General features: G+C 41.6%; 1 protein-coding gene across 1 annotated transcript; it reads left to right on the plus strand.

The window, feature by feature from the left end:
- Positions 1-4,014: 4,014 nt before the first annotated feature.
- On the plus strand, positions 4,015-25,142 carry klhl8 (kelch-like family member 8). Its single transcript, XM_083792933.1, has 12 exons — positions 4,015-4,127; positions 8,007-8,226; positions 10,479-10,540; positions 11,479-11,644; positions 11,858-12,178; positions 13,351-13,537; positions 16,496-16,639; positions 17,218-17,329; positions 17,673-17,841; positions 18,771-18,930; positions 21,177-21,378; positions 23,481-25,142. The coding sequence occupies exons 2-12, from the start codon at positions 8,029-8,031 to the stop codon at positions 23,602-23,604; spliced, it is 1,845 nt and encodes a 614-aa protein (XP_083649059.1). The 5' UTR covers positions 4,015-4,127; positions 8,007-8,028; the 3' UTR covers positions 23,605-25,142.
- Positions 25,143-25,232: the final 90 nt, after the last annotated feature.

Raw genomic sequence — 25,232 nt, forward strand, 5'->3', positions numbered from 1 at the left:
TCTTGTGAAAAATAATGATGTACCTTATATAATGTACTTGTAATAAATTACCTTAAAATTTGTCTGTGGTTTCAAGGTTTTCTTTATTGTCTTGTGTACAGTGTGCACAGTACAATTATTAGACATTGTAGCAGCAGTAGTTAAGTTAACATGCAGTATTAGAATACAGTACAGTTAAACAATAGCATATTCAGGAAATGGGATAGTTTGACTATTGTACTAGCACTTTAAAGTTTAAAGGTGATCTAAAGGGAAATAATGGATTCTTTTTAATAAACTGTGTTAATAGGCCATGGTGGACACTCAATCATATGTACTGTATGTATGAGATCACACACACCAGACAATATGCCACACTGGAACTGGAATTAAGGTGACTTGATCAAAAAGGGCCTGTCTGCTCAAACCCACAATGCAGTCAGTAATTCGTTTTCAAGTATTGTATCACTTAATGTCAGTAGCATTAAAAAGTACCCACTGTACTTCCCATTCCAAGTGTGTTAGTATGTAATGCCAATGCCGCTATTCCAAAGCCCCCAGGTATATTGTTTAACTGCCCCCAGGTATATTGTTTAACTATTTACGTAATTGGATAATATATTTTGGTCGGTAGATCTTGTTGAGCTTGTCATTTTGAAAGTAGCTCTCAAGTCAAAAAAGTGTGGGCACCCCTGGTATACAAGATATATAATACACAAGGGTAGTTAATAACAGTGGGGTGAGATAGTAAAACAGCACTTATTAAATAAAATCTATAAAATGAGGAGCAGATTCTAAGCCCAGTACTGAACCCATTTTGGTGTTAGCATCATGTCATGCTTTAGCTATTTAAAAATAGCAGATCTACAAGCTCATAGCGCGCCACTCGGTGGGTCGAGCTTGTAGGTCTGCTATTTTTTTTCTAATCGAAGAGCGACTGACAGACATTTTTAGAATTTGATCTCAGGTCAGAATGAAAACTGTCAGGATGTAGAAGACATTTTTAGAATCTGATCTCAGGTCAGAAACCAGGCAGGCAGTGATGCCTCATGCCTGCCAGGATGTTCTCGGTAACTCTCCATTCTGATCAAGCAAATATCAACCTCAGGTTCAGGGTGAACCCAGAAAGGAAAAGAAGAGCAGAATGTTTACTGCAAGCTGCTGTATTATGCAGGGAGTAAAAGTGAGTTATTTTCTTCCGTCCACCAATCATCAATACATTTAGCTGTTAAATCCCCCCCATTTCAACAAGCAAATTGGAATAGTTGTTCTAAAGACTCCACTGCAGTGCAAACTCTGAACTATGAACGTGGAATGATGCTGAACAAAGATCTGTTCAGTCTGTTCTCTCCCCTCCAGATGGCACCATCGTCCTTTTCTTGCTCACTTCCCAGTCCTGTTGCAGTACTGCAGACATTGACAAATGACAATCAATGACTCATCTGACCAAATGCTCAATTTATAAGTGGGGGCACTGGACCAGATGGTGATGGACACATTGTAGAGTATGATGGCCATGGTCAGGTTTATTTTTTCTTGTGAAAATGAAACACCTGCAGTCTCCAAGGCTAGGTAAACTTCTGTGTCCTCTGCTGGTGACCACACACACACACCTGAGACATACTGTTTCTGCATCCAAGTTGGTTCCGTTGTCCAAAACAGGCTACTTTTCAGAATTTTGAAAATTCTGAAGAGTAATTTTCAGTAGTAATCCATTTGAATCTGTGTTCCAATGGGTCTAATGTAGTTAGTCACAAGCTATTGCTATTGTTAATACTTTATTTGTACAACAGTTATACCCCCCACAAACACTTAACCACACACAATAGCACAAATTGCAGATCTACAAGCTCACGTGTTGCATCGCAAGCTTGTATAGACAGTTTTGGCCACGTTGTGTAAAACTGTAGTATGACGAGGAAAACGTCTGACAAGTTGTCTCTGACAAGACATGGAAATGTTTGACTCATATTTACAAAAGAGACATATTTTGTTAATGACATTTAAAACGTATCCACAGTTTAATTTTAAAGGAGATGAATATGTACACTTTTATTTTCATCAATTACCCAAAGCAGTTAACAATTAGGCCTACTAGTCGGTTTTTAGGGTTCTTGTTTCAAACTGAAATAAATATAACTTCTGTTTGTAGTCATTTAGTTTATCTACTGTATATGTATTATGGTCATAATAACCTTGCCAACGAACACCACTCTGACCAAATGTCTGTTCCACAGGGTCCTGCATTAATTTCTCTTATGTGGAGTATATTCTACTTCAAAGAAATAAAGGTACGTTCTAATGAATAAAACTGAGTAGGTAAATTTTATGCCATTTAGCAAAACATTTCGAAACATGCATTAGCAGATCTAATAGGCAGCATGTGAGTCAGCTTAGCTATAGTTACACTATTTTTGAAAACTTTTTGGGGAAAAAAAGTGATTAAACTCTTCTTTCATGGTCCCCACTCTTTCTGTGTGCATGTATTTTAGGGTGGGATTCTGTCATTTGTGTGACTGTATCTCATTTTTACTTCTCACACTCTGAATTTCCGATGTGGGATCAATAAAGGTCTATCTATCTTTTCTATGTGTTCATCTGTGTCCTCTGCAGGGAACCAGGAATCTTCTCATCATTGGAGCTGTTCTCATTACTGTTCTGAGTGGAGTCACACTGATCTCTCTATCAAGGATTGAGTTCTGAAATTATTATTATTGGATTCTGAGACTATACAATTTCTGAATACAATCTATAAATCATATTAATCCTGTTTTAGATTGCAGGCCAGATCTGATTGTTTTAATTTATTTTCTTTGTTATGACAACCATACAAAATTCATATACTATCATTGTCAGTTTTCAGGAGGCCATTCCCAAACATCAATAAAACATCTGGATGCAGAATGTTTGTCCCACGTGCTTTGTTTAGCGAGGTTGTTTAAATTGGAGATTGAGCCAAGCTACTGTACAAGGAGGGAGCTCTGCCTGGTGTATTTTCACGTTTTTTACACATTTTGTATCCATATGCGCTGTCAAATTACGTCCAAATAAATGTAGGCTATACATAAATAAACAGCAGTATAGGTCAAGGAAGTAAATAATATATTATATTCTTCACATATTGTGAATATGTTGTGTGGGAATGTTTTTCACATTTAGACCCCCTTACTTTTGTTCTTGTTTTGTGAGTGCATTATTTCACAGAATTGACTTGTGAAGCAAAGCCCATTTACTGATTTAGCGCTATACAAATTAAAGTTGAGTTATGTTTTATTGCTAATCTTTGACATTTGATAATGATAGAGCACTTTCTTTTGCGCACTAATTGACTGTATAATAATAGACTCCTTATTTGTATACCCTTATTTGCTCTGTAGTATTTCATTATTCATTTTGCCTTACTTCTACTGTATACTACAGTACTTTTTCTTTTAAATTGTAACCGGTGCCCACACCTGCACTAATGGACTAATTTCCCCAAAAGGTATTATGTGGTCGCAAATAATGTAAAGTAGACTATACACTGAGTACATGGTATGAACATGCATGGTACATAATTTTCAGACCAAAATTTAACCTTCAACTTCTTAATTGTTTATGACCTAATTAAATGATAGACCTAGAATGCCTGTGAATTAAATGATCACAGGCATTCTAGGTCTAATTAAATGATGGCTATCACAGGTATTGTAGCAATTTCTATCAATTGCAGGAATATTAGGCATTAACTGTCATTAAAATGATTGTACATGTAAAAATATAAATAAATACAAATCGTCCTCCCTCTCTGCCGCCCCAGCTCCTGTCCTCAGTTTATTATCTTTGATTGAATACTTTATCAACAGTTTACAAATCATGGACATGGTATAGGTGGTGGTGGTCCTAGGCTGTATACCGTATTCAAATCATCTTTTCTGTTCTGTCTAAATAAAGCAAAGTGTGTACATGATGTAGTCTCTCCAGTAATAATTCAACAGCTGCTTGTTACTATTGTGAAACTACAATACCCACAAAGCATAAGCATAGCAAACGACTACAAACTTCCAGTGGCAGATACTCTCGTCCGTTCGGGATCTACTGTGCATAACGTTACACCTCCGGCTGTGAATGAAAGTGACATTTGTTTTTCTCCTTTGCTGCGACATGAGGTAACACATGGCCATGTTTCATTTAGTGAAATGATGTAACATTCCAATTGTAAATAACATTGTTTTCATTTCAAAATGCGTAATTTTTTATTCTCGTGTGGGTGGCAGCAGCTACCGTTAGCTAACTAGCTAACTAACGATTGCACGTTTGCTACTAAATTGCTGGGTTTAGCAGACGAACACCTGCGTCGAATGGCTTTGTAATTTAATTTACGCAGTGCCTTGCAAGTGGGTTTCATTTGTGAGTGGGTGTTTTCACGTGAGACTTCAGAGAAAGGCATCGGCTGTGTTGTTTACATTGAGTGCACTTGGGACTACTCGGGTCTGGTTTTCCGGGGCTGCAGATCCGGTAAGCGGATACGGAAACGGCCCATGTACGTGCATGCATGTGTGTGTGGAAATGACCGGATACAGTAGTCGGTCTCTAGACCAGATCTGAGCACGGAGAAGTAAATAGAAACCGGGATTTAAAGCCTGGTTCCATATCATGCAGCACCAACTTGATAAGTTATAATAACATGCAGCACGCCTGCAAAACAATTAATGAACTGTTGACGTGTTACATATTTCATGTTGTCAAACTCTTTCATAGCTATAAATAACCTTATCAATGTTACTATCTACTCAGTGGTTTAAAATAGTTCTGGTAACACACAATTTTGATGAATTGAACAATGTGGACCCTGTTGTAAACAAGTGTAATGCTTAATTGGGTCGTCCACTCACAGTTATCAGTCTTTGTATTGAGTTTGTGCTTGAAATGTACTGTAATTCTACAAACTGTTAATACATATTTCAATCAATCAATCAAACGCACACCACCACAACGCGTGGTGTTCAATTCACATGCATTGACACTGGGTTTGAACCACATCAACTCGGCTAAGAATCGCCGGATTCGCCGCTTGATTCTAACTGTTATGTGTTATGGATACACTAATCTCAGGATCGATCAAATAGATAATTAGCTTATTATTGGCTTTGGACAGTACCAGCAGTTGTCCAGTCCTACCCAGTACCAGGGTCTACATTTCTCAAGAGTGGGGAGTCCACCTTCCAACCAGAACCACTGCAGGTGTGCTGCTGCTACCGAGGCTACACCATTTACATCTAATGTTATAAATAACGTTTTTAACTATTAGTTGGGGATACTCTAGCAGCTTAAATTTAATTTGCAGTGTTGTTGTAACCAAATGGACCCATAATATACTATATCTCACATGCTGAGGCCCCCTATGCATTCATGAATTTTTATGTGGCCACTGGCCAACGTTACATTTTTGATGTACTTAATTATTGTTGTCATTGCCTGTCCCAACTTAGCAGTGGATTGATGTAGACAGTTATAATTATAGATGTCGGCCAAACTAAATCAGGCCTGGCCAAGCAATTAAATAATGCTTTTTATGGTGCATTTATTTACTGAGGGATGGAAGTGGATGGGCATATACCTGCAGAGGGAGTAAAGAGAAGAGGAGCAAGTTAAAATGTCATTTCGGTAATCGCCGGCGTGTGTGAAATAAACTCTACAAAGCAATGGGCCTGGCAAATGCAGGTTCACCATGTACACATGTTTTAACCCATTCTGACCGGGCACCCATTTTGGTGTCAGCATCATGTTATGCTTTAGCTATTGAAAAATAGCAGATCTACAAGCTCATATCGCGCCACCGAGTGGCGCGATACGAGCTTGTAGGTCTGCTATTTTTTGAAAAATCGAAGAACGACTGACATTTTTAGAATCTGATCTCAGGTCAGAATGTGTTGATCAAACCAGTGTGTGTCCAGCGGAAACCTCGTTATGAATCTGATCTCAGGTCAGAATGGGTTAAACCCATGGTGCATGGGTGGCAGCATGGCACAGGGGTAAAGCATATATATAAAAATATATAGATGCCTCATTGGTCGCTGCAGTTCGTTGGATCCACCCGTCTCTAGTGCCGACGTCACGCCGCGTCACTGCCACTCAAGTGACTACTGGGTAGTACTGGCCAATCACAGCACGTCTTTTCAGGGACATTGCCAAAGCAAGTGCCACTGGGAAAGAGGGAGTTGCGCCTCTGATTGGCCTACCGAACCTCCCCTTCCATTACGTACGCGGAAGCGGGGGGCGGAAGGGTGATCTTTGTCGCTCTGCTAGTGATTCCTGCTGGATGTGGTGGTTTGAGGAGTCCCACCCTCCTGGTGGGGACTCACTGGCAACTGGCAAGTGAGCCACTAGGGCAGTGGTTCTCAACCTTTTGCAGGCCATGCCCCCCAAAGTAATCATCTGAACTGGGGACCTCTCCCACCCTGACAAACACTTGAGGCATTACATTTTGTTTGACACAGGAAATTATTGTGGGCGAGGAAAAAATAATACAACATATCTATAAGCTATATAGTTTATACTAGTATAGTTCTTTTGTTGAATACTTTTGATGCAGTCTTTCCATTTCATTATATATATATTTTTAGGTATTAAAAAGTCCTTTTGTCACTTTACTGTCTTTGTCATCTGGGAAACCCACAATAAATCATGTGGTGACCTACAGGTTGAGAAACACTGCACTAGGGTACAATAACAGTCACAACACAGACATGTACAATGGAAAACAGACATGGAAAAAAGAACAAATTGGCTGCTCTAAAAAAAACTATTTGCCAAAGGATATGCCATTGATTGAAGCATGATATTTTAAAGCTAAGAACAAGCCATTTCCTTGGATGTGGAAGAGATCATGACAAAATGACTGATTGCACATCCATTCTGCATATTGTGGAATTTTGCATGATTAGCGGAATCTCCTGTTAGCCAGGAAGTGGGAACATAATTATGAAACGCATACCAACTGCATAGCAAAATGAAACATTGTTGATATTTGCCCTGTCTTTCTGTTAGAAAGTTTTAGTCTACTTGCAATTGAGTAGTTGTGCTACACACTGATATTTCAGTTTAGACTCATTCACTAATTTGGCTGGATCAAGATCCAATTATATCATATTATATAGTGTCGAACTACTGTGTATAGCATTGTGCATTCTGTATGATAAAATACCTTGTGTCAATAAAGGACCGTGACAAATAAACGATACAAATTGATGCTTCTTATTTACTGTGAAAAATAGACCTGGTTTCAAAAATGTATTGTTTGTCGCTTTATTGCCCCTTTAATATTTGTCTTCTATGTGGTGAATTAATCGCAGGAAATACACACTCCTTGTGTGAAAATGAATATCCCCACTTCATGTTAAATAATATAATTATGATTCCATCACTTTTAGTTGTATTTGTAACCGTACATTTGCTCATGTGGAATTTATGCTCTGTGTTTTACCCATCCTAACCGAGCAAGTAGAGCCTAAATATCCTCTCTACGTATAGCTGAGTGGACTAACGATGAGGAGGCGATACACTGAGCCTATTCATAGACAGAAATGGAAAGTAGGGAGACCCTACACACTATCTGTAAGGTGTGGGTGGAGTTTAGCCCCCTGGCTCCTGGCTTTCAGTTGCTCAGTGTGCAAAAGCTGCACAGATTCTCCATCAGACTCAACAATTATTGGTTGGATGTTTAACTATATGGCATGGATTCCCCTGTACTGTCAGCAGTGAGCTATAGCTACTGTAGTGTTGCATATGTTTTGTATGTGACTGAGGTAATTCCTTTTTTCCACATTGCATTATTCATTAATGTACTTTTGAGGGAGTCGATCAGGAAGTGAAACTGAGAGGGAGGTAATTGCATACCAAACTTGTTCAGCTGGTAAATAATCTGTGTGTCCCTTTTACTAATATCCCCTGTGTTTGCCGTAAATAAGGTCTCTGAATAGCCCCATCATGGCCTACTAACATTGGCCATCACTTTTGTAAGATTGTTCTCTTATCTTCCTGTCCAGGTGTTGGGTGCTGTAGACTGCTATGGCACCAGGTGACGTGGTGCCAGACCATGCCAAGCAGCTGAAATCCAAGGAGAAGCGGCTTGGCTGCAGGCCTTCAAAGGGGGATTGTGAGCCTGATGGTTCCTTTGTGTTTGAGGCCCATGAGGCCTGGAAGGACTTCCACAACTCTCTCAGGCAGTTCTACGAGGTCGGAGAGCTGTGTGATGTCACCCTGAAGGTAAGGCCCTCGTTCTGCTCACAGGGAAAGAGAAATTTGAATTAGGGCCGATTCATACTCCTATTTTACCGCTGTTTCGGCGCTGCAGTGCCGAAATGATTTCGGCTCGTCAGAAATCTTCAGTAGCACCGAAGAGACGACTTTAGGACGGTACCCCCCCCCCCCCCCCCCCCGAACCTCAAATGACGTCACATTGTAGGCTCTACATCGCCGAACCGACTTTTATTCTGCTAAAATAGGAGTATGAATCGGCCCTTACTGTAGCTTTTGATGCATATTTATTATTTATATGGGACAATCAATGACCTCTATGATGTTTTATTTCTTATACTGGTGTGCCAATAATCACGATAACGCACACCCTCTTGTGTAATATTGCTTAAATTAAATAGTTGTGTGTTTGTGTGTCACGTTAAGTATGATGGGCCCTTGCTTACTTTCATTTTGCATATCTGCAATCCGAATAGGATTATAAAAGGGGTATACGTTTTTTTAACGTATATGACTTTGATTCTTTTGACTTTTGAACTGACATTTCCATGGTAACTTTGCATTTTAGGAACATGTGGGAGCAATTGATACAAACGGCATTACTGAATCTGATTATAATTTTGTTCCCATCTCAATTTCTTTTTTCTCTTCAAATTAATCTGATACTGTACCTGATTTCACACGTCAACTGTTCAGTTGGGAGAACTAATTAGTAAGGACAGACTTTTAAAAGAAATACTTAAAGACCTGTGGCTAAGGGTGTAACTATAATAGTAATTGCATTAAAAGTTTCACTAGCAAGGCTGCCATGGTTAAAGGTCCTAGCATTATGGGATGACGCTTCCAGTCATAATCATATAAACAATTAAACATGGTAGATGGGACTCTGGGAAACCCTTGTCCTCATCGCTGCTGCCATTCCTCAGGTTCCACTATCTGGCCTGCATTTCTATAGTGCAGTGGTTTTCAACCAGTGGTTCGGGGACCACCAGTGGTCCAGGTGTTCCCCACTCCCCAGCAAAATAATGGATAGTTGGTAACCAAATGGACTCATATGGGTATTTAACTCTTGAGAGTGTAAAATGAAACAAAATGGACCGTTTTCTGTTTCATTTGTTCATTTGTTAAACTGCATTACTTAGTTTACAAGAAGTCTAAACAATTTGAGAAAGTAGAAGGATTGTCATTTTGATCAATGTTTGCCTGTTATCTCTCCTAATGGTATCAGTTTTGGAAAACCACTGCTGTAGCGCCTTCCATCCAAAGCACTTCCACAATGTGCAGTCAATTCATTTCAAATGTATTATAGTGCCAAATCACAAGTTGTTCAAGACGCTTTACATCATGGATGGACCCAGGAAGAACTGATTAACTGGTCACATGCATCATCATCACTGCAGTTATATTGGCACCTTGCCACCTTGGCTGAGGTCTGTGCTCTGCTCTGCACATTTGCTAGTTAAGCTATGATAAAGAACTTCTGTAATAAAATAAACAAAGGTTAACTGCTTTAACCCATTCTGACCTGAGATCAGATTCTAGAAATGTCTACTACATCCTGACAGTTTCATTATTAACCCATTCTGACCTGAGATCAGATTCTAAAAGTGTCTTCGATTTTTCAAAAAATAGCAGACCTACAAGCTCATATCGCGCCACTCGGTGGCGCGATATGAGCTTGTAGATCTGCTATTTTTTAATAGCTAAAGCATAACATGATGCCGACACCAAAATGGGTGCCCGGTCAGAATGGGTTAAAAAAGCATGTTGAGAGTGAGACTCCTTTGACTTTAGGAAAACATTGTGGTGAATATAGGGACACATTAATTTATTTACATATATTTATCATTTTTCAGTACAACATGAATTGTTAAATTCGCAACGTTTTCATAGTTACCTTAAAATATCCTAATGTTACTGCAAAGTTCTCCAGAAATGGTGGAACCGCCTGAGACTTTCAGGCAACTCTAAGGGCCGATTCATACTCCTATTTTACCGCTGTTTCGGCGCTGTAGTGCCTAAATGATTTCGGCTCGTCAAAAATTTTCAGTAGCACCGAAGAGCTGACTTTAGAACGGTACCCGCCCCCCCCCGAACCTCAAATTACGTCAAATTGTAGGCTTTACAGCGCCGAACCGACTTTTATTCGGCTCTAAAATAGGAGTATGAATCGGCCCTAACAAGGACACAAAATGATTAAAATGTTTTATGTGAACAAGTTAGCAATGAGTTTTCCATACGTTTCTGTCTCTGATTTGTAGGTGGGCAGTAAGCTGATACCATGTCACAAGCTGGTGCTGGCCTGTGTCATCCCTTACTTCAGGTGCATTTAATTTTCATTGTTTAGTCACTGTCCTCTTGTTTTTTATATTGTAGTAATATTGTGGTAATTTAATCTATAGTGGTCAGGAGGTGCACGCACATCCAAGAAAATTCAACAGGTGCTTGAACAAACGAGATAGAGAAAGAGGACGTATGCACACCGTTTTGAATGCTCCCCAAAATAATTATTTATTACCAAAGTGGAAAAAAACACTGTATATTTTTAAGAAAAGAAAATATAACCTGTAAATCAGTGATGTGGCAGTTTAAGTTTGTTTGTGACCATTGTTTGTGTCAGAATATAGACATTCGTCAGGAGCATAGTAGATTTCTTAGTACTAGTAAAGCTATTGGTGAGGTTGTGCGATGCACGATTATAAAAGACAATATGTGTGGATTGAAAAACAGTGGATTGAAAAACAGTGAACCATTTTTAAGGACAAAAATATCCTGTAACAGAATTTATTGGAAACCGTAAGCTTAGGTTCTGTTTGGAGTAGCACTTCAGTTTTTCTAGTCGTTATCTAAGTTAGGGTCATGTTCCTATCAGAGACGTTTGAGTTTTCGTAGTCTTTGTCTGAGAGACTGTTGGTCCCATCAGGGCCATGTTCCTATCAGAGATGTTTGAGTTTTCGTAGTCTTTGTCTGAGAGACTGTTGGTCCCATCAGGGCCATGTTCCTCTCAGAGACGTTTGAGTTTTCGTCGTCTTTGTCTGAGAGACTGTTGGTCCCATCAGGGCCATGTTCCTATCAGAGATGTTTGAGTTTTCGTAGTCTTTGTCTGAGAGACTGTTGGTCCCATCAGGGCCATGTTCCTATCAGAGACGTTTGAGTTTCCGTAGTCTTTGTCTGAGAGACTGTTGGTCCCATCAGGGCCATGTTCCTATCAGATGTTTGAGTTTTCGTAGTCTTTGTCTGAGAGACTGTTGGTCCCATCAGGGCCATGTTCCTATCAGAGATGTCAGAAGCCAAGCAGCAGCTGATTGAGATCAAGGACTTTGACGGTGATGCCATCCAGGACCTCGTGCACTTTGCCTACTCCTCTAGACTCACTCTAACTGTTGACAACGTCCAGCCGCTGCTCTACGCCGCCTGCATCCTTCAGGTGACAAAATATACATGCAAACAAGATTTGCGAGGCCCTCTCTATCCTCTCTCACTCTCCCTCCTTTGTCATATGACAAACAAATAATAATTAATTGTATTTGCTGCGGCTGCATTGCTTACTAGCCTGCCGTCTGCTGTAGATTTTAATCTGAAGTGGAAAATCAGCCTAGTGTTTTCATGCGCCTTTGCAATTGTGGTCTGAATCCTTTAGGTTGAACTGGTGGCGCGTGCCTGTTGTGAATATATGAAGGCCCATTTCCACCCCACCAACTGCCTGGCGGTGCGCACGTTTGCCGAGAGCCATAACCGCGTGGATCTAATGGACATGGCCGACCGCTATGCCTGCGAGCACTTCTGCGAGGTGGTGCAGTGTGAGGATTTCCCGTCTGTGTCGCCGCAGCACCTGCGCACGCTGCTGTCCTCCAGCGACCTCAACATCCACACAGAAACACAGGTGTACAATGCAGCAGTCAAGTGGTTGAGAGCCAACCCACAGCACCATAAGGCCTGGCTGGACCAGATATTGTCTCAGGTTAGAGAAACGTCTGCCTGCCTGCTATATAAATACCCCTAACAATATTATACCTCATCAATATTGTAACGATAATATTGTATTGTGACAATAATATAATGCATTGTTATTTTTCAAGCTATCTTTTGCATCAGCAATCTTTTAAAGATTTATCAAAGATATCTAATCTCATCATGATATCGATTCAGAGCTAATCAGATCATAGTCAAGGTAGACAGTGTGTATTAGTGATGGGAGATTAATCGGTCAACATATCGGTATTGGCCGATTGGCCTTAAACCAATATATCTGTAATCGGTATCGGTAAAATAATATATCTGTTTTAGCAGATATTTTATTTTATAATTATGTTGAAAAACACCTGAAAAAACCTTTTGTGATGATAAACTGTAAATTATATCAGTGCTTTCTGGGGGAGCTTTCAAAAGAGTCAACAAGTTGGAACATTTTTAAATAAAAATACCGGTACTACATTCAAGCTGTTTATGTTGGGATATGGGCTAACATTTCAATAACGTTTCATCCCTAGTTTTGGAATAAAAAGGCATTGCTTTTTATCAAATTCAGTGTTTATAAGCTTTTTTCAGAATGGCCAAAAGTTTTTATACAGAATGAGATCATATCGATATCGCTTTGCGGCCATCGGCCAAAATGTCTCATCCTAGTTGCGAACGCACTGAGCACTAACTATGAGACCCTGCAGATCATGTCTGTGTGTCCGTGTGTGTGTGTGTCTGTCTGTCCCGCTGTTACACCACCCGCCCGCCACCAGAGGGCGCAGCTGTATCACACAAAACACACGCACTCACACACACACACACACAACTTAACTTAAAAAAAACTTAACTTAAAAAAAAACTTAACTTAAAATGAAAAAGAAAAAACTTAACTTAAAAAAAACCTTTAAAAACACTTAACTTCAAAAAACTTAACTTCAAAATAAAATCTTTAAAAAAACACAAAAAAGAGAACTTTAAAAAGAAAACCTTAAAAAAGTATGTAATTTATTCTAATTGTTGTTATTGCCATTTACGAGCTGCGTTCGCTTCCCGCGTTTGCGCGTCTTACTTGTGTGTCCATACACATCCTAGTGTGTATGCATGTTCATGACATTATGTATAATGGATGTGCAAGCATAATTACTATTATTGAGTTGTCAATTTCCCCTTCAGGTGCGCCTCCCCCTGCTTCCAGTGGAATTCCTGACGGGGACGGTGGCCAAGGAAGAGATTATTAAAACTAATCTCAACTGTCGGGACCTTCTGGACGAGGCCAGGAACTACCACCTTCACCTAAGCAACAAGGTGGTGCCTGACTTTGAGTATTCGGTCCGCACTACACCCAGGAAACACACTGCAGGTAGGACTCACACTACACCCAGGAAACACACTGCAGGTAGGACTCACACTACACCCAGGAAACACACTGCAGGTAGGACTCACTACACCCAGGAAACACACTGCAGGTAGGACTCACTACACCCAGGAAACACACTGCAGGTAGGACACACTACACCCAGGAAACACACTGCAGGTAGGACTCACAACACCCAGGAAACACACTGCAGGTAGGACACACTACACCCAGGAAACACACTGCAGGTAGGACTCACAACACCCAGGAAACACACTGCAGGTAGGACTCACTACACCCAGGAAACACACTGCAGGTAGGACACACTACACCCAGGAAACACACTGCAGGTAGGACACACTACACCCAGGAAACACACTGCAGGTAGGACTCACAACACCCAGGAAACACACTGCAGGTAGGACTCACTACACCCAGGAAACACACTGCAGGTAGGACTCACACTACACCCAGGAAACACACTGCAGGTAGGACTCACACTACACCCAGGAAACACACTGCAGGTAGGACACACTACACCCAGGAAACACACTGCAGGTAGGACTCACTAAACCCAGGAAACACACTGCAGGTAGGACTCACACTACACCCAGGAAACACACTGCAGGTAGGACTCACTACACCCAGGAAACACACTGCAGGTAGGACTCACACTACACCCAGGAAACACACTGCAGGTAGGACTCACTACACCCAGGAAACACACTGCAGGTAGGACTCACTACACCCAGGAAACACACTGCAGGTAGGACTCACTACACCCAGGAAACACACTGCAGGTAGGGCTCACTACACCCAGGAAACACACTGCAGGTAGGACTCACTACACCCAGGAAACACACTGCAGGTAGGACTTACAACACCCAGGAAACACACTGCAGGTAGGACTCACACTACACCCAGGAAACACACTGCAGGTAGGACTCACAACACCCAGGAAACACACTGCAGGTAGACTCACTACACCCAGGAAACACACTGCAGGTAGACTCACTACACCCAGGAAACACACTGCAGGTAGACTCACTACACCCAGGAAACACACTGCAGGTAGGACTCACAACACCCAGGAAACACACTGCAGGTAGGACTCACAACACCCAGGAAACACACTGCAGGTAGACTCACTACACCCAGGAAACACACTGCAGGTAGACTCACTACACCCAGGAAACACACTGCAGGTAGACTCACTACACCCAGGAAACACACTGCAGGTAGGACTCACTACACCCAGGAAACACACTGCAGGTAGGACTCACTACACCCAGGAAACACACTGCAGGTAGGACTCACTACACCCAGGAAACACACTGCAGGTAGGACTCACTACACCCAGGAAACACACTGCAGGTAGGACTCACTACACCCAGGAAACACACTGCAGGTAGGACTCACTACACCCAGGAAACACACTGCAGGTAGGACTCACTACACCCAGGAAACACACTGCAGGTAGACTCACTACACCCAGGAAACACACTGCAGGTAGGACTCACACTACACCCAGGAAACACACTGCAGGTAGGACTCACTATACCCAGGAAACACACTGCAGGTAGACTCACTACACCCAGGAAACACACTGCAGGTAGACTCACTACACCCAGGAAACACACTGCAGGTAGACTCACTACACCCAGGAAACACACTGCAGGTAGGACTCACACTACACCCAGGAAACACTGCAGGTAGGACTCACTACACCCAGGAAACACACTGCAGGTAGGACTCACTACACCCAGGAAACACACTGCAGGTAGGACTCACACTACACCCAGGAAACACACTGCAGGTAGGACTCACTACACCCAGGAAACACACTGCAGGTAGACTCACTACACCCAGGAAACACACTGCAGGTAGGACTCACACTACACCCAGGAAACACACTGCAGGTAGACTCACTACACCCAGGAAACACACTGCAGGTAGGACTCACACTACACCCAGGAAACACACTGCAGGTAGGACTCACTACACCCAGGAAACACACTGCAGGTAGACTCACTACACCCAGGAAACACACTGCAGGTAGGACTCACACTACACCCAGGAAACACACTGCAGGTAGGACTCACACTACACCCAGGAAACACACTGCAGGTAGGACTCACACTACACCCAGGAAACACACTGCAGGTAGGACTCACTACACCCAGGAAACACACTGCAGGTAGGACTCACTACACCCAGGAAACACAGTGCAGGTAGGACTCACTATACCCAGGAAACACACTGCAGGTAGGACTCTCACTACACCCAGGAAACACACTGCAGGTAGACTCACTACACCCAGGAAACACACTGCAGGTAGGACTCACTACACCCAGGAAACACACTGCAGGTAGGACTCACTACACCCAGGAAACACACTGCAGGTAGGACTCACACTACACCCAGGAAACACACTGCAGGTAGGACTCACACTACACCCAGGAAACACACTGCAGGTAGGACTCACACTACACCCAGGAAACACACTGCAGGTAGGACTCACAAGGTGGAGTTTGGCTTCACTACATTTGATCATCATCATGTGACATTCATTGTGCTAACATTTTGTTATTTAGTTCCTGATGTAATAAAGTATTTTATTTTTCTTGAGACAAAAACACGTTGGTAGTTTGGGTTCGGCATAAAGGTTTTTACTACCTTTTATTTAATATTTTCCTTTAAATTCATGCAGTTAAGAAAATCTAATTGCTCATGGTTAATAATATCTACACACCTAAAAAAAAAAACAATAACTTAGATCTTGTTACTGTGCACAATGCCAATCACATCTAAGAAGTCTTCTTGAGAGATTATGTTTAAACCAACATGCTGTTGCTCCCACATACACAACACAACTAAAAGGAGGGATGGGCTCGAATGTGTGTTTTATTTTAGTCTGAAGTGAATATTGTTTTTGCTTACTGTACCTTCTCTTTGTCACCTCAGGTGTGCTGTTCTGTGTGGGCGGCCGAGGTGGATCGGGTGACCCGTTCCGCAGCATCGAGTGCTACTCCATCACCAAGAACAGCTGGTTCTTTGGCCCCGAAATGAACAGCAGACGACGCCATGTAGGAGTGATTTCTGTAGGAGGTGAGAAGAGATAGGAAATATAGGTCCTAGCAGTGTCGTCCATTTTGTACCATGCATTAACAACATGGATATATCGACAGGAAATGTAAAACATCAATGTGTCTGTATTCCTCACCGCAAGTAAATTCTTTGCAGCAGGGCTTCAAACCGCCTTCCCATGAAAAAACACATCCAATGTCCATCCTTGTGTCTAAATGTATTTGTCATACCACTATTAATGTATATATATATTTATTTAATCCTACTGAGTAAAATGTAGTGTATCTCAAAACATTCTAACATACATTTTCAACATTTGCTGCTGATTTGCTGAGACTCCAGAGCACGGAAGCTCTGAAAATGATTAAGGGTGAAAGCGGAAGCCGCCCCCTCCTCCACTTCCGTCGTGCAAATGTATCCCGATATAAACAGACACCATCAAAGCATATATTCAGTATTTTAGCCGTGACGTGAGCTCCAGACTCTAGTTCCAGACTCTACATAGCATCCAGAGATTGTGGAATAGTTGTCATGGCTACACGAGACTACAATGTAATGGAATGTTGACACAATGTTGAAACGTTGTAATCTTTCCTCAGGGAAGGTGTATGCGGTCGGGGGCCATGATGGAAGTGAACACCTTGGAAACATGGAGATGTTCGACCCCCTCACTAATAAGTGGATGATGAAAGCCTCTATGAACACAAAGAGGTCATTTACACCGTATATTTTAAATGTTTTAATGAGCAAACTTCGCCATAGTTTATACTTCGAAATACAACATGTGAAAATAGCTGATCTACAAGCTCAGAATGTGTCTCTCCGCGATGCAATTTTTTTGGTGCTTTGGAAAAGAATGGAAGCGTTTTCACCTATAATATGCACAAAATAGGTACATTTAGAAATGTTAAATGTATTAATTTTTAATTGAAGTCAGAAGTGTTAAACATAATGATTGTAACATATCTACCATACTGCATGCCTTTGTATTTATTCTTACTTTTGTTATTTTTTAGATCATTTGCTGATGTAGCATTTGCTGTGTGTTTCTTAGAAGGGGCATAGCATTGGCAGCCCTTGGAGGTCCTATATATGCTATTGGAGGTTTGGATGACAATTCCTGCTTCAATGATGTGGAACGTTATGACATTGAAAGCGACCGCTGGAGTGCTGTTGCTTCCATGAACTCACCTAGAGGAGGGGTGGGCTCTGTAGCCTTGGGGGTAAGAAACAACAGAACAATGTTCATCTACTCTATTCATATACATATAGTACTACATACATACAGTATATACTTGCCCGGCGTTGCTGGGGTTGTTGTGTTCATTCAGGTTTTGGTACCTAGCATTACCGGGTTATTGCATGATCTCTCTCTCATCTTCATCTGCTCCCCCCTCTCCATCTCCCCTAACCCTCTCCATCTCCCCTAACCCTCTCCATCTCCCCTAACCCTCTCCATCTCCCCTAACCCTCTCCATCTCCCCTAACCCTCTCCCTTTCTCTCGTGCTGATTTAGCTCTGGTCTTAAAGGAGAGTTTCGTGCTAGAAGGCTTTCTCACCTTTACTTGCAGTTGTTTAGTCCTCACTCCTCATAAAAGTGCTCCAGTTGTTATTTTGTGAGAAATCGCATTATTGGCCAGCTCCCCTGATCATAAGCCCTGAATGGGGCATTTGATTTTAGTGCTAATTCGCTTATTTCCATCGCTCGGAAATCCATTTTCTTTGTATATAATGTTCTCTCCATATGTTAAGTGTCACACTTTACTTCATAGTAACGCCATTGCCGTGTTTCAGCTGTAAAGCGTGAGCTCTCGTCTATCGCGAGACTTCGCGAGCTCCATGCAAGTGGATGGAGCTAAGTAATTAAAGCGGGTCAAGTTTGCAAATCAATAATATATCAGTATTCTGCTATTAACCAAATGAAGTGATGATGATGCAGTTCATCCACCCCATCTGCTCATCATCTCCCGGTCTGATGATAACAGCCAATGTGCCAAGTATAAAAATTCCCCTGCTTTACACCGAGGATCATAACTTTATTGTTTTACAACCGCAATCATCCAGCCATCGTGTTTCTATACTGCAATAATTGGTGTAATTGGATTGAGGATTTACTCGGCACGTAACGACTTCAAACCTCTCATCCTGCCAGGATCACGTGTACGCAGTGGGGGGGAATGATGGCGTGGCCTCCCTATCTAGTGTGGAGCGCTTCGATCCCCACCTCAACAAGTGGACAGAGGTCAAGGAGATGGGCCAGCGGCGGGCCGGGAACGGAGTCAGCAAACTCAATGGCTGCCTCTATGTCGTGGGTGAGACGAGACGTACTGACTGAAATGGATCACAATGAATCACTTGGATTAACCCATTCTGACCTGAGATCAGATTCATACGAGGTTTCCACTGGACACACACTGGTCTGATTAACCCATTCTGACCTGAGATCAGATACTAAAAATGTCAGTCGTTCTTCGATTTTTCAAAAATAGCAGACCTACAAGCTCGTAGCGCGCCACTCGGTGGCGCGCTATGAGCTTGTAGATCTGCTATTTTTCAATAGTTAAAGCATGACATGATGCTAACACCAAAATGGGTTCCCGTTCAGAATGGTTTAAAAATCGCCTCATTCGGTCTCTGCACGTATGAGCTTGGAGATAAAAATAAAAAAAAACATTTGTGCAAATCTTTTAATATATAATGTTTTTAAAGCAAACATTTTTAACTAAAATCTTGGCTTCTGGGGGTCCCTGCAACAACGTATTTTGAGATGGGGGTCCGCAGCCTAATACATATAACTTTTGGGGTCCTTGACATTAAAAAGTTTGAGCACCACTGATATTTACATTTTAGAATGGGCCTCAGGTCTTTAAGGGGTTAACGTGGTTAAGTCAGCCAGGTCACATGCCTTCCAGCTCCATGCTGTCTGATTTTTATACTTTTATAGCAAAACAAGAATGAGAAAAGTTCAGGTTTTGTAGTCAACTGGTTACTCATTACGGGCAATACAGGCAAAGAGACTTTTATTGTACCTCCTGAATTTGAGTCATTCAAGCCTCACAACAACTTATGGTATTTTGTGTTGTCAGCTACTGCACAGCTTTTATGGTTTACATACAGTATGAGTAACCATGTGTTGACAATACAATACTACTCCAAGCAATTGAACAGTGTTTATGAATCCATATTGAAATCTAGTCCTGGAATAACTACATAATCATGTCTTTGGATAGTATTCAGATTCCTTCAAGTTCAAATGTTTCCACAATTTGTTGAGTGACTCAATGTTAAATGGATTGCATTATTGCCACCAATCTGCTACATTTCCCCATCATAACAAAGCAACAACACGATAGATAGATAGATATAATTTTAAAATAATTGCAAAAATGTATAATTTACATAACATAAGTATTCAGACTTATTCATCACTTTGTAGAAGTCTTCTTGGGAATGCCAGCTTTTTTACAAACCTGGATTCAGGCAGTTACCATTCTGACTTGTTCTTAAATACTGTCATATTTATGAGATGGGGATAATCTGTGATCTTTGTTATTGTGGTGTTGTGTGCAGAATGTTGGCTCTAATATGACACCAAACTGTAGAAAGAGTGAAAGGGGTCTTACTAATTTCCACTATACATATAGATGACTACTGTATTTTCTCAAATAGTTTATTATGCAAAATCGATTTGGTCTCTGGTCGTCTATTTTCAGTAGGCTATTATTTATATTTACACCAGCCTGCACCGGGCCATTATTTGGTTACAGTTCCTGTCGAGCATGTTTTTAGTGCAAATTAGCCCCTACCCCTGGCCCTGATCAAATGTGGCTTTAGTTTTCAATTGTGGAAAAGCCACAATAGCCTTATTAGTTAAACTCTAAAGAACACTTGGTGACAGTGTGGGAAAATCACTGTGGACCTGGACTGCTTCCGTCGAGGCATTGAGTAGGCTACAACAATGGACAATTATGAATGATAATGCTGTGCTGATGGCGGAGGACTTTGGTGTAGTGGTGTTCTTCTCTGCTTGGATTCACGGTGAGTGGCGTGCAGAAAATAGCTCTGCAAGCTCACAACACTTGGAGCTTGTAGGTCTTCTATTTTCGGCGCACCGTCATTCAACAAAATATAATTGAGACTGACTAAGTTTGCAAATAATGGCCCGGGTGTTTATACGGACGAGGTGCTATTATTTGGGCGAGGCGTTTATTACGCAAAATGGTATCAGACCCCAGGCTGTTATTAGGTAGTGGGTGGCTATTTGAGTCAGGGCTACTATTTGGAAATATACGGTCTTCATATTTATCTCCGATGGATTTAGATCTCCTGCCCCTTTCTCACAAGTAAGCTGATCTTACCCTCCATACATATTTTCTACTCATTCAGGCAGCAATTAAGTTCTAATTTCATGTTTAGATTTTTATAATCTTTAGATTATTTTTGTTCCACCTGCGGTGTTGATATTGCATGCCTACTCGTACCCTCTTAACAACACCATTATGTCCTCCCTTGCATCGTTTTCACACTTGTTTTTGGTCTTGTTCTTGTTCTTCTGAAGGTGGTTTTGATGACAACTCACCGCTGAGCTCTGTGGAGTGTTTTGACCCCCGGCAGCACCGCTGGGAGTATGTGTCAGAACTGACCACTCCGCGTGGTGGCGTAGGGGTGGCCACTGTCATGGGCAGGGTGTTTGCTGTCGGAGGACACAATGGGAACATCTACCTGAACACAGTGGAGGCCTTTGAACCTCGCATGAACAGGTGAGGACTTTGAACGGCTTTGTTCAGGGTCAGAATATCAAGTTTGTGTCCAGACTTGAACACATTTCAGAAATCAGATTTGAAAACCACTTGAATGTGGTACAAATCTGATTTACATGTGGGGCTTTTTTTTTGCCATTCAGATTTAATAAAACAAAACTATCTGGATATGGATAGGACCAGGGAGGAAGACTATAGGATATGCATTGTTGTTTAGGCTGTACATTGATTTATAATAGAGAGTTGAGGAATGCAACTTATTTTTGTTTACTTATTGTTTATTAGGTTTTTACAGCAGAAAAACATAGTCATACATAGCATTAACATTTATGGACACCCTCCCTCAAGGAGTGCAACTTTCTTTTTGATTTAATTCTTACGTTTTCACATAGATGAATCATGAAAGGTATAAATTATAAGCACAATACAATAAAACAGACAAGAAAAACTAAAAGCACAGAAACAAGACAAGACAAACAAACAAAGAAAATGGCGAGCAGCACATACCGTACACAATACAGTCAGTATTCATTAGGAAAAAAAGATACACAAAATAACACCACTCATGGGCATATCAAAAGGCAAATTGCAAGAGTACAATCCAATCCAATGAATCACTTCCTTTATAAATCACAGTAGATCGACCCCTGGGCAAGTAATCTATCAGCTGCTGCCATATATTCATAAAGTTATTTTCTCTCTCTTAATTTGGCACTGAGCCTTTCCATTGGAAGTACTCTGTAGATTTCTCTAAACCACTGAGTCACTGATGGAGGTTTTTAGTGAATCCAATTAAACAAAATGCATGTTCTAGCTACACAGAGAAGCTTATTAAGTAGCTTAGCTCTTCTAGGATCTAGCACCCCAAATTCAGATGGCAGCCCTAATAAAAATTGCCCAGGATCTTTACAGATCGTAGACTTCATAATTGAACTCAATTATTTTGTCACACAAGACCAGAACCTGGCTATCTTGGAACATTCCCAGAAACGGTGTGTATATATACCAACCGCTTTTTTGCATTTAATGCACAATGGGGACCTACTGGGATCGATTTTATTCAAAATTTCAGGTGTTCTGTGTTGTCTATGAAGTATCCTATACTGCATCTCTTTGAACCTGTTACTTAGAAAAGTAGACAGGAGTGAAACTTTTATTTGAGTCAGTCGACCTGTTCTGTGCAGCCGCTAGATAAGAGGACACAAGGTTTTCTTTTTTTAGACCCTTTTTCTCCCCCAAATTAGTCGTTATGCCAATTGATTCCTCCCCACACACACTTCTGTGTTGTCACTGCTTACTGAGGAGCCCCCACCGGGAGGACGTACTTAGAGCCTTCGTCCTACTCCTGGACCTCCCGCCCAACACTCCCCGCTGACGGGTGCCTTCCCCAGCCTGTAGGATTACGTGCAATGACCAATATCACCCTCCCTGCCTCGGCTTCCCTCCCCCCCCGAACACGGGCCCATTGTGTTCGTACGGACACCTGACAAAGCCGGATGCACCACGGTGGATTCGAACCCACGACTTCCATGGTGGTGGTCAGCGACTCAGCGACCTTACCACTGCGCCAATGTTGATTTCGTTGACTAATTCTATGCCGAATTCTTTTCGTCGACTACCCTTTTTCACTGATGAAAACCAACTGGAAACTAAATGAAAACTAAGCTATTGATGACTAAAACTAAGACCGACAATTTTGTCAACAAATAAAAGTAATTTTACATTTGGTTGCACTGCAACGCGTTATACGTCATTGTACACTTGGTTGCACTGCGACGCGCTGTGAGCTTGTAGATCGGCTATTTTCAGCAAGTGTAAAATCAGTCATGACAGCATCAAGGCCCGCCAAAATACATTTTAGTCGACTTTATCCAAGTCAAGTAAAATCGCATATTTGGTCGACTAAAACTAGACTAACACTAAAACATTTCAGGTGTGACTAAAAGTAAATAAACGATTCAAGGAGACTATGACTAAAACTAAAAATCGCTGTGGAACTCAACACTACGCCACCCGAGCGCCCATATAAGACACATCAGATAATGTCTTTTATGTCTTTCCTCCTGAGAGCCTTCCCCCGTTGCTTGTGTGTTTTCCTCCAGGTGGGAGCTGGTGGGTTCAGTGTCCCACTGCCGCGCCGGGGCCGGCGTGGCCGTTTGCGAGTCGCACATCAGCCAAATCAGGGACGTCGGCCAGGGCTCCAGCAACGTGGTCAACTGCATGTGATCCACAGCTGCCCAAACGGGACTCGCCTTGTCAGTCACCACCAGATCTGAGCTGCCTGTCGACCCCGACCCATTCACAAGCACTTGAACCCAACCAAGAGCCCTTATCCATCCCCTCGTCCCCTGTTAATATTGTCCACACTGTCACGAAGAGTTAAAGCTGCATTGTGTGATATTTCCTGATTATTATTTAATTTTTTCAAGGCCTGAAAATAATATGCAATCTATGAAGGTTTTCATGGAGACTAAACGCAACCGACCAATATGTGCATGATGTGCCGGCCCGTCCATGTTACTCATTTCCTTCCTTTCTTTTTTTCTTCTGTGTTTGTGTGCAAATTTTGTAGTTGCCAATTATGTTTTCCCAATGTAATCACCTGCCAATGAGGAGCCACCATCATGAGGACATATTGCTCCTGGACAAACGCACTGTTCCTCATCATAGACGACCGATTTGTCAAATATACGAAAGCTGTGACAATCTATTTGAACATATGACTGAACTCGACAGATACAGACGCCGTTAACGGGCAGACATGAGGTCACAGTTGAAAAGGCGTGAACTCTGAGCAGCATTATTAAAAAATGCAATTCATTATGTCCCAAAGTAGTCCCAGCCAGGACAACTTATCCTTGATCACACCCATGCTCTCCACTGCTGCTCAACACCACTTCTGACTGCACTTCGGCGGGAATTACCGTTACTTAGATTTGTATCTGTGCAATAAGTAATGCCCAATTTAATTGATAGATGTATCAATTGCCTACCTTCAGTGTTGATTTCCGTCGACTAATACTATGACGAAAGATGTTCGCCGACTACCTTTATCACTGACGAAAACTAAGCTATGAAGACTAAAACTAAGACAAAATATATTGACAATCTTGTCAACAAATAAAAACTAGACTAAAATGTTAGGAATGGACTAGTGGACAACAGATCCAGTATAAGTAAAAGACAAGTCATTTTACACTTAGTAGCATGCTGAAAATAGTAGATGTACACACTCACAATGCGTCGCAACGTGTTGTGAGCTTCCCATGTGTTTTGGCTGCCAACAGTGTGGCGGGTGCTTTGTGTGATGAGGGGTGCTGCTGGGGGGGGGGCGAGAGTGGGATCTACAGGGAAGAGAGAGAGAGAGCTGGCTTGTTGTTGTGGAAAACAACGGCTTGTTATTACACTTATTTTCAGCCATTGGTCAGGGACAGGATCACGTGTCACACAATGCAGAATTTTAACCCCCTATGCCTATTTTGGGCATGATAACATGTTTCCAATGTTCGAGAATTATTTGAAAATAATCAGATCTACAAGGTCGCGACACTTGACAATGCCACATGTTCAAGACCTTGTAGATCAGCTGTTTTTGCATTTGTTTTTTAGTTTTTTTACATAAAGTCGACATTTTGAGAATCGGGCTTAAGTGGTTTAACATCATGGATATCAACACTTGCTGTTTCACGCCTATAGAGTGGTTAATCTACACAGACTGTGGAATATTCTCTTTTATTTACTGGCTATAATGTGCACATCTGACAGACCCGAAGGCTTCCAAGAAAAGGACATTTAAAATGATTCTTTGTGATATTTGCATTTCAGTGATGTGTTGGTACTGTATTACCTTTTAT

This window comes from Protomyctophum parallelum (assembly GCF_964188405.1).
Source record: "Protomyctophum parallelum genome assembly, chromosome: 21".
In the NCBI taxonomy this organism is placed as follows: Eukaryota; Metazoa; Chordata; class Actinopteri; order Myctophiformes; family Myctophidae; genus Protomyctophum; species Protomyctophum parallelum.